Source organism: Poecilia latipinna, unplaced genomic scaffold, assembly GCF_001443285.1.
Source record: "Poecilia latipinna isolate Pla-1442-1.1 unplaced genomic scaffold, P_latipinna-1.0 Scaffold1797, whole genome shotgun sequence".
Lineage (NCBI taxonomy): Eukaryota > Metazoa > Chordata > Actinopteri > Cyprinodontiformes > Poeciliidae > Poecilia > Poecilia latipinna.
Genome location: NW_015114413.1, coordinates 105,605 through 116,296, shown reverse-complemented (window position 1 = coordinate 116,296; position 10,692 = coordinate 105,605). Strand labels below are relative to the sequence as shown.

Here is a 10,692-nt window from a genome sequence, read left to right as displayed (position 1 = left end):
AGAAGGTATTTATGATTTTATGACTTTATGACCAGGGCCAGGTCCCAGGTACTACCTTTTCAGCCTGAGCAAAATCCAAACTAGGTCCAAATGACTGAAATAAGTCAAAAAGAAGCATCTAATTTTTCTCCAAAGAAGACATTAAAAACAGAAAAAAATATGAGTCTTTTATTTATTTTCATTTTTTTCTCCTTCTGTTAATTCTAGAAGGAAATAGATGACTTGTCTGAATAGCAATGCCTACACTTTGTACTGCAACATTGCCTAAAGAAAGAACAGTGTTGTTTTAAGATTTCAGGAAATGATTGATAAGATATCTGAATTTGAACTTTGACCTTACACTCAACTGCATACGCTATTTTAGATAACTGCACTGTATTTATTTTGTTGTCCTTGTACAGCATCTTGTTCTTTATTCTGTTGTCTTAGTGTGAACCTACACACTTCAGTTCCCACAGGAATCCCCCCTGCTGCAGGACGATAAAGCTCATTTCTATTCTATTCTACTAAGCAGAATGAGAGAAGACACCTCTAGCATTTCTGTTTCAGATTTACATGTTAGAATTTGTTTTGCGGTTAAGCTACTCAAGAAATTTCATCGTATGTTAAAAATGTCTACCGTTCGCAACACAAAAAATTTTCTTTTAGTTTTATAACTTTCCATCCCCCTGAAAAAAATCCCTTTTAAAGAGGTAAAACGTCAGTCTGGTCATAAAACTGTTGGTTTAAATAGTTAATTTAATGACTGGAGAACTAGATTCTATGTTTTTTCTATGCAAAAGAAAACGTCTGCAATTAACTAACACTTCGATGCGACTGTCAGCAGCCATCTCGGTGACTAACATATTTATTCCGTCAGCTCAGTAGGACTCCTTTCCAAACTCCCATCTGAAACCTCCACAACTTAGTTCACCTGATATACGGCTTTCCTGTAACTCAGCACACATGCGAGAACCGCCTGCAGTCAGATGTCATCATGCACCGCAAACCCAGCAAAACTGGTTTGAGCCGGTAGCGGGACTATCAAGGCAAGCAGATTAGCAAGGCATCCACTTAGCTGATCTGTGCGTCTGCAGTTAAGCCACCCAACACACCGACTCGTTGGTAGGAAAACAGGAGCAAAAAAAGGTTTTGTTTTCATAAATGTGGGGTTGGTTTTGTGTCTGCCTTGGCTGTTGGCTGTGGAAGGGTAATTTCTGCTTTTGTGTGGGATGGTGAAGAACCAGATGGTGACAAACCAAAGCCTCCACACGTCTAAGCCCTGTAATTCCCCCTTAACATGCTCTTATCTAGAGAGCACTGATGATTATTGAAGAGACTCCAATGCAAACACGCTCCGCTCCCCCTCCCCGCCCTGACCAGCCTGAGCCAAACTGGTTTGCGCCGGTCTGGTGAGGCATACTGCATGAGGCGCAGTACGGGGGAAGCCTAGTAAATATTAACCACTTCCTCATGAGTAACTCTGTCTCTGAATGTCTTCGCCTGCGTCAGAGTGAAGACATGAACTCACAGATTTTTTTTTCCTTTCTTCTCTTTTCCCAAGGAATAATTTCATGGATTTCATGACTCAGCACCGTATGAGTCTCAACATGTGGGCTATCCCCTTTGTTCTAAATGTTAAACCCATTAGGTCAGCTTCTGGTTACCATGGCAATTTGGACTGTTTGGTGCAGGGCATTTCCCTAGTAGTAATTTACACACAGGTCATGCAGGGACTTGTTTTCCTTTTGTTTCTCTGAAATTGAACGTAAAGCAATTTTCTAGTTTTTCTGTACTGCGACAGACTGGTGACCTGTCCAGGGTGACCCCGCCTCTTGGCCAGAATGTTAGCTGGACATAGGCACCAGCAAGCCTCCCGACCCCACTGAGGGACAAGGGTGTAAAGAGGATGGGTGGGTGGATAAATAGTTTTTTTGTAGTTTCTCACTAATTATTGCCTTTTCAGCTTCATGTTTCCAGCGATTTTTTTTATGCAATTCTAAAAACATAATCTGAAGGGCCAGATTGTAGAATCTAAAGCTGATGGTTGTGCAAAACAAAGCCATGAGAGAGGTGTTTAATGAGGACAGACAAGACTTCAGGCTTCAGTACAAAACAATGATTTATTTATTTAGAAAAAGGATAATCAAAGGAATGTCACATCAGTAAAAATCATTGTGCTGTCACACTGCGGTATCACATTTTCGTAGTGTTCATACAACACAAGATGAAGTTCAGAGAAAAGGCATGTGTTCAGGACAGGCATTCATGTATAGAGGCAGATTCTTCAGCACCATAAAGTCTCCCTCTGCAGCTGTGCTGCACCATCACCAACATGGTGACGTGCACCTGCAGGGATGCTGCTCCCAAGCCAACGCATCCACGGGGGGAATGTATGCATGCATGCATGCATGAGTTCTAGTGTGAAGAAAGGCATGTATTCCCTTCAGATTCCCAGATACTTCGAGCTGCCCCGCCTGCTCCAGGCAGGGCTCCGCTGCCGGCGGATCCTCCGTCCGTAACGCCGCAGCTGCCACGGCGCTGCCCCGGCGGCGCCTTCTCGGGCATCCGCCTACGGTGGCGTCCCCCAGTCACATCGGGAATGTTTTCTCGCTTTGCTCATCCCAGAGCCGAGACATTGAGACACGAGCGGTGAAAGACGACTGCCTGGTGGGGGAGTCAGCGCAGCTTGAGCAGCTGCCGGACCATCCCCGCGATCCGGAGGAACTTGTCCTTCTTCCGCTGCTTCAGAGCCATCAGCGCCCGGGCCGTCTCCTCCGGGTCCTGCGTGTAGGAGAAGATGCTCCGCACCCTCTCCTCCGCCTTCATGTCTCCCGTTTTCTGGAAGAGTCTCATCAGCGAGTCCTGGTTCACGTTCTCGAAGATGTTGGCCACGGCCTTCTTGCGGTGCGCCGTGTCGAACTTGTTGCCGTGGACAGAGGGGCTGACCCGGCGGGACTCAGAGGACATGTAGGAAGACATCTCGACTCTTGCTTTTCTCCTGGCGCTTCGCGGCTCCGGACGTGGCGCTCCAACTCGGACGATGCTGAGCTGCTCGGTGCGCGCTGTTAGAGCCGGAGCGGCTGTAGCTGGTTCAGAGCAGGAGAGTCTGAGTGTGGAGGAGCTCAGCGCTCCGGTATTTATAGGCGGACAGTGGGCCGAGCTCCGGCAGGACGCGCTCCCAGCGGTGACACCAGCTGTCGGGGAGCGGGGCAGGCGCCGCCTACAGCCCGCATGGATGTCAGAGAAGCAACTGCATGATGAAACCTGAGTGGTAAAAACTAAAGCACAGCTTCGACCACTTAAAAAAAATATACACACAAAATAATAATAGTAAAACAAAAAAATAAATATATAAAACCTCAGATATAACCCATCTGCATAGGCGGGCAATGCAAATCGTATTTAGTATTTAAGCACTAAATATGAGAGCGTTTGTTTAAAAATATTTCTTACAACACAAATGCACAAAAAATTAAACGTGTAAGCATTTAATCTCTCTTTAAGCACTAGTGCTGACTCTTATTTTCGAGGCACATATATGCATAAAAAATCATTGCATGAATACAGAATGTGAAATAAATTATGAAATAAAAAAAGAAAAACTAATCAAAAGAAATTGGAAATAAAACGTAATTTTACATGACGTAATTTTACAGTTAAATGTGCAGTTTTTTTTTATTTATTTGTTAAAACCGTCACAATATCCTGACAGCATATCATCAGACAGATAAAATGCGTTTAAATCTTACTCCTCTGCCTCCTTCCTGTCCTACAGCCTTATTCAGAGATGGATCACTGTAGGTCAGAAATAACCAATCAGTGGCAGGAGGAGGGTTTTAGCGCTGTTAATCATGGTTGTATAGGCGCCGCTTATGCTGCAGTTGTCACGCTCAGCTATGCTACAGTTGTCTATGAATGCTAAGGCTAGTTAGCATGGCCACTGATGACGGTGGATAAACAGTTTACTGTAATGGCGAGTTGTTTATCTGTCATTAGCACAACAGCAGTAGATACTTGAGTGTGAGAGACATTGTAAAGGGGAGTGTGAATGTATATTCCCTTTACTCCAATAAAATACAGCCCAGAAGAAGTGACTTAACTAAATGCTAACATGAGATGCTCTGTGAAACAAGTTGGTGTCAGCTTCATGCTGTGGGGAAGAGGTACAGGGAGGTCAGAACTGATGGGAGGGTAGATAGAGGTAAACACAGGGCAATAAAACCTCATGTAAAAACCTGATGCACCTGATGTCAAAAATGTCCAACCGGGGTAGGAGTTCAGCCTCCAAGCAGGAAAATGGCCTTAAGCTTAGAACTGTACTCATGTGTTAGAATGGCCTAGTTGTAGTCTAGACATGCAGTCACATTCAGTAAATGTAGGTTCTCAAAGGTGGGTTTACTTCGTGGGAGTTCGTTTCCTCCCACAGCACCCCGTGTTGCATGCAGACACAAATCCCTGCAAAACACACTGTTTGCAAACAACCTCTGCTTTCAGGACTTTATTTGAAAGCCATTTTTAGTAGCCCATTTGCTTTCTGCTCTTCCAAATTTGGCCTCAGAAGATTTTTATCTCTCCATTCCAGTCATCAGAGGGCTAAAAATATTCGGCTTAGATTCTGGACTTTACAAGGAGGGCTTCTTGAACTTTGTTTACAACTGGAGGTGACCCGTGGCCCATGCAGTGAGGCTGAGTCGCACTGATAAGGCCGCGAGGCGTCCCCCCCCACTTCAGACTGTGCTCATAAACAACGGCTGGCTTTATGTTGGCTGGGCTGCAGTTGTTTTCCCCTTCATGTAAAAGCATGTCCATTCCAGAAGCCAGCTCCTTAAAAGGAGAACCTTCAGAGGAAGTGTCATTTCTATTGGTATGTGTTGGGGAATTTTGTTTGCTGATATGAACAATGAACCCGATCCTATTAGAACAATAGCCAGACAGCTCTGTCCAAATAACATCACCTGCCATTTTTTCCAAGATGGTATGACAAAGGGTTTTCATCGAGATGCGAAAAAATGCTATCTTCCGCTTTACAAAGGGGGGGAAAAAATATAGCTGAACTGGCACATTTATGACCCGACTCCGTCTCTAGAGGGTTGCAGAAATAAAAGCCTCACAATAAGGTTTCATCTGGAGGATGGAAACCGAAGCCTTGAGCTTCTGACCCTGTCCTCGTGGCCAACGCCAGCATTGAAGCATTCCAACAAATAACACGTTACATTCAGCTGAGCTCATGCTGATCCCTCAGCTGTTCTTCCTGCAGGGAGGTTTCACTGCCTCCTTCCATCTTTTGGCACAGAGAGGATAAACATTGTTGTCCCTTAAACAGAGTCCAGGTCACTGATAAAAACCCCACATGTTGAAAGTGTCAGAAGCTCGACGCCTCTTGATTAAGTAACAGGGTCAGTGGCTGGAGTTATCTCTCTGGAGATAGCGACAGAGTTTTCCTGCTTCTTATCTGTGTTTATGTGTGTGTGTACTGTACATGAGGGAGTGAAATGTCAAGAGGACTGTACTTGTCTTTCGAAGCAGCCAGAGAATAATTTGCTGCCTTGTTATCTTCGTTGTTAGAAGTCCTAGAGGTTTGAAATGTTCCAATCTGCTGCCTGTGTTCTGACCGTCAGAGACGCTGCACTGAGTTACATAACAGGGAGCCACAGGGTAATGTTTTACAGATGCTGTATTAGCATCTCTCAATGCCTATAAATTTACATGTTGGAAGCTGTCACCATGTTGTGACAGTTTGATATGAGGCAGATGATCTGTGTAGAAAAAGAAAAGAAAAACAATCCAGCCCCTCTGCCTTCTCTCAATGCTGACTAGAATCAACCAATCAGAGCCAGGAGGCGGGTCTTAACACTGTCAACTATAATCATGTGGCCTGCATTCTCCCCTCCACTCTTTGATCTTTGCTACAATACAGCTAGCAGAGCCTGTAGAGAATCCTCAGGCTAGTTAGCATAGGCATCGATGACAGCAGATAAATGGTTCTTCTGTAATGGTAAGTTGCTTCTCTGCTAATAGCATATTAAGCAGCAAGTACACGAGGTTCATTGACAGCGCTAAGCCCTACCTCTTGGCTCTGATTGGGAGTGGTGGATGTTTTCAGACATTACCTCATGGAGAATGTGGAAAAGATAATTTTTTTTTTCCCACAGATCATCCATCTCATTTCATATCGTCACAACTTTTTGACTTAAATATGTAAAACACAACTTTTATAAAAGTTACATACTGGACCTTTAAACCGGCGATCGTTGGGGTTACTGCACTAATGGGTAGTTTTTTTCTTTCTCTCTCTGCACCCTTCAGTGGGTTTTTTTGTTTTTATATCGTTCTCTTGCAGTGTTACAGTGCCACCAACTGGCCCGGCAGACCTACTACATCATATTCTATGGCCTGCAACTTGTCTTGTGGACTCGTTTTTTTCTTAATCAAAAATACGCCATAGTATCTAATGTGAGTAAAAAAAAAAAAAAACCCATTCAGTTATTTTAAAGTTTAATTCTGCCATATTGAATCCTAAACCTAAGTTTCCTCTTCATATAAAATAAGTCAAACAAACCATCCCCACCCATCCAAGTTCTTAACACAACATGGAATTCAAAATGTAACATTTCTACATGTGTATGGTGCAATTCCAATTTAATTAACATATAAGCAGAAAATAATGTGTTAGGAAAGCTCTCATAACACACACACACCCTCAGTGTGTGTGATGACAGATCTGTAAATCCGCTGTGATACAGACATACCTACTTATTTAGGCTGTTTGTTTTCTCTTAAACAGACGAGCAGGGATTTTTCAGAGCGTCACTTCCTGTTTGCTTCTCTTCACATGCAATCTCTTCTAACAGACCCAAATATTTCAGAATGTTTCAGCATCCAAAACCCTTATGGAGACAGGGATGGATTACTGTAAAAAAAAAAAAAAAAAAACATTCCTGGAAATAAACTGTTTGAGTGATGGTAAGTTGAGTTAAGTGACCCACGTGGGTACTGGCCAATGTTTACATTTCACTCAAGGATTTTACTGGAAGCTGTTGCTGGCAGTGAATACATGGCTTATGTAAGAACAGCACAGAAAAGGATGGACATCCGGAGCAGGTGGGAGTCTCTGAAGACTGTGTGTCGGTCGGTGTGTGTGTGTGTGTGTGTGTGTGTGTGTGTGTGTGTTACAAGGACAAGTCCACTGTATTTCTCCAGAGGTACACGGTAAGTTCTAGAATATTTCAGAAAAGGTAAAACAAATAAAGAAGTTTATCTGAGTGTGAGGGCTGTGCAAAGACAAAAAAAAATTAATATAATAAACTCAATATTCTGAGAATAAAGTCACAGTATTACTACTTTACTCTCACAATATTATGACTGTTCTGGTAATATTACAAATATTCCCATATTATTTTGACTTTATTCTCATAATTAAATAATTTTTTTATTATTGCTTAGCCCTAACAGTTTGTCTTACATTTAACTAAAACCAAACAAAAAACTTAAATTAATTCCTTCCATTTCAAAGTATACTGCACAAACCAAGAGATGGAACCAACAGGACAATACATCTTTACACTGCTGTCCTAGAAAATACTTTATTATATTCAAAATATGAAACATAAATATGCTTGTTTAAATGAACTGAGCCATATTTGCAGAAACTGTAGAAATACGTTTTCTGTTTATTCTGTGGTCTGTTTTGTTTCAACATTTCCTGCAATAAGAATATGGACCACAGCAGACAATGTGATGAAACAGTTGAACGCAGAGCCCAGTTCAGATTTCCTTCCCTCCCTCCATGGGCCGCCTGCTGCTCCCAGCTCAGATTAAATGACTGAACGCTGAGTCTCTGTGGACGCCCAGCCTCTGCAGAGCGCCGTCTCTTAACCGGATCAATCCGGCCAGCTCTCCTTCACGGTTGACTGCACTGCGAGGGCCTAGGCGGCCAAACCGAGCGTTCATCTGTCGATATGATGCTCCCTACCAGGACGCTGAACTGTGCCTGTCCTTGTCCCCCAACCGGATCGGTTGCATCACTCTGCAGGGCGGCTGTTGAAAGACTTCCATGACTTTTTAAACTGTCAGAGAAGGATTTTTGTCCTACTTGTTCTTTTTCTAAATGTTTTTACTTGATTCCATTAACGTTTGCAGTTCATACAATCACCACAAGTCTTAGGTTGATAAGTTTACTTATTTCATTGTGCATGGCCAGATTTGGGATGAATTTTATCCCTTATAATACATAAAATTGACTTTCTTGAGGTTTATGTAATGTTTAATGTTATTCCGTCATCAAAAACATACCTTGAGTGTTACTTTGATTCTTTCCTGCATATTTGAGGAACCCCTGAATTTCCCATGCCAACCATTGTAGGGTGCTACATGCCTGCTCGTACAAATCATCGCCGGTTTACCCAAAGGTCCTCCTTGGAGCTGCAGTCTCCAGCTGAGCTTCTGCCCGACAGAAAATCCCTCCCATACTCAACTCCTCCAGACTAGCGGCAGCAGCAACCAGCAAACACCTTGTGGAACCTTGAGTCTGAAGAAGATGATGTTTTTTCCTAGGAAACATTCCAAACAAACTACAAGCCAAAAGAGTCTAACACAAAGTCAATACCTTTACGATTTATTTAGGAACTTTTCCAACACGGATGTTATTTGTTTTTCTGTTTGTTCATTTTGATACACATCTTTCTAGCTACTGCTCATATCTCTCTCTTTCTTTGCAGAGTTCCAAAACAATTTGATTTCAAGCTCACAACAAGCAAAAATACAAACCATCTACTTTTACAAATAGGTTCAAACTTGCTGGTGATCAAGCAAGTTTGAACGGTAACGGTGAACAAACTTTAAAAACTTCTCTTTGGAGGTTTTGCCCTAACCATTTCAACACTTCCTTGTTGACATAATTATGCTGTTTTTCTTTTAGAGTTTTTCTCCGTCATTTTAAAACTTGATGATGAGCAACAGTTCATAATTACAAAGGTGAGGAATTGCTGTTGAATGTTTTCATGATAGCTGTACGGCTGTTTGATAAAATTATTATTTTTGATGATTCAAAGGTTTAGTCTCACTGACTAGACTAAAGCTACGAAATCCTCACACACTGAAGTAATTTCTGTTTACTGAGAAGACTCGGCAGAGCGCGGGGTAGATGGTAAATTGCTCTTCACATCTGCATGAGGATGAAATTATGTTGGCAGCTTAGCTGTCTCTATGGCGATACAGTAGAGGATAACAACAGCGTGAGTGGGTGGAATGATAGAGGACTCTGGCTGCGTCACCATAACATTGCTCCACCAAACAAGCAGGTGACTCAGGGCATTTGAGCGACTCCAGAATTGGGATAAATTAGAGGCAGTAACTGCTTGAGAGGAAACTGGATGAGTCTCATGGTCTCGCCTACAATAAACCTGGAAATAGTAGGTGGATAAGCATTTACACATTTTACATTTTGACTCCGTTCCAAAGCACAGACGGATGTTGTAACAGAGTAAAAATATCAGGTCATTGCCCTGTAGTAAGATAACTGAACTTCCTGCTATAACACCTGACTGTCTTATTTAAGAATCACTAGAGGGAGCATCCCGGGTTCAAGTATCCACCGCTTTCTATGTCGGCCTCTTCTTCAGCGATCGGAGCGGACAGCTGTGCTGACTTTGTGATATAAATGAAGCAAACTGACCCCATGAACCTGGTCTGGTGCCAGGTAAAGGAAAGTGCTGGAACAGGTTGACAGTGGAGCCCATTGTTCATTGTGGTGGGAGGCCAAGGTCACGACAGACTGCGGAAGGACGGACGCTTGGCCAAAGATCTGCTGCGAGACTAATGTGAGGAAACGCGCCCTTTTGATATAAAGTGGCAGGATTGTAATTTAGTAATTCTCCCGAAAAAAAAAATTGTTAAGGATATCTTGCGAATGAGGACTGTGTTTAATAAATGTGAGAGATACCACTTTAACTTCCACATAATTGTCCTTATACTCTATTGAATCAGGTCAGTAGCTTTGAGGAGTGGGTGACAAGCTGCAATATACAACTTATATAATATATATATATATATATATATATATATATATATATATATATGTTATTTACATATTTGTTAAAACTGTCACCATGTCATGACAGTATAATATGAGACAGATAAGCAGTGAAAAGATCAATCTCCATCTCCTTTCTGAGCTACTGCCGACTGAAGAAATGCATCGCTGCTGGTCTAAAACAACCAATCAGAGCCAAGGGGCGGCTCTTAGCACTGTCAATCACAGTCGTGTATGTACTGCTCCGCTAGTGGTGGAGAAACATCTTAAAGTTGCAGGAAAACCATTTATCTGCCGTTATCAATGGTCATGCTAACTAGCCTTAGCATTTTCTACTGCTTGTTCACAAGGGTGATTGACAGTGCCAAGACCCACCTCCTGGCTCTGATTGGTTCTTTCTAGTTAGCACTAGATTTTTTCAGATCATCTGTTTCTTACCATGCTGTCACACCATACTGACCATTTCAAAAAATATATGTAAAAAATATATTTATAAAAGTTACATACTATTACATATTTGACTGACTTTAAATGAGTTATTTTACCATGTTTTGTTAATCATGACTGATTTGTTAAAGGAAAAAAGGGTAAAACATCCAAAGTGTTTGAACATGTTTCACAGGCACTAAGCTCTTTTCTTTTTAAAACCAGCATTAGATATTTATAAGATTTGAGTACTG

The 10,692-nt window shown here is 42.2% G+C and overlaps 1 protein-coding gene across 1 annotated transcript; it reads right to left on the bottom strand.

Moving 5' to 3' along the window:
- Positions 1–2,083: 2,083 nt before the first annotated feature.
- On the bottom strand, positions 2,084–3,267 carry tcima (transcriptional and immune response regulator a). Its single transcript, XM_015061293.1, has one exon. The coding sequence runs from the start codon at positions 2,959–2,961 to the stop codon at positions 2,659–2,661; it is 303 nt and encodes a 100-aa protein (XP_014916779.1). The 5' UTR covers positions 2,962–3,267; the 3' UTR covers positions 2,084–2,658.
- Between the last annotated feature and the right edge of the window lie 7,425 nt (positions 3,268–10,692).

Bases quoted from the DNA above. Each gene is read 5' to 3' on its own strand.
- tcima (XM_015061293.1), bottom strand. From the start codon at position 2,961: ATGTCTTCCTACATGTCCTCTGAGTCCCGCCGGGTCAGCCCCTCTGTC.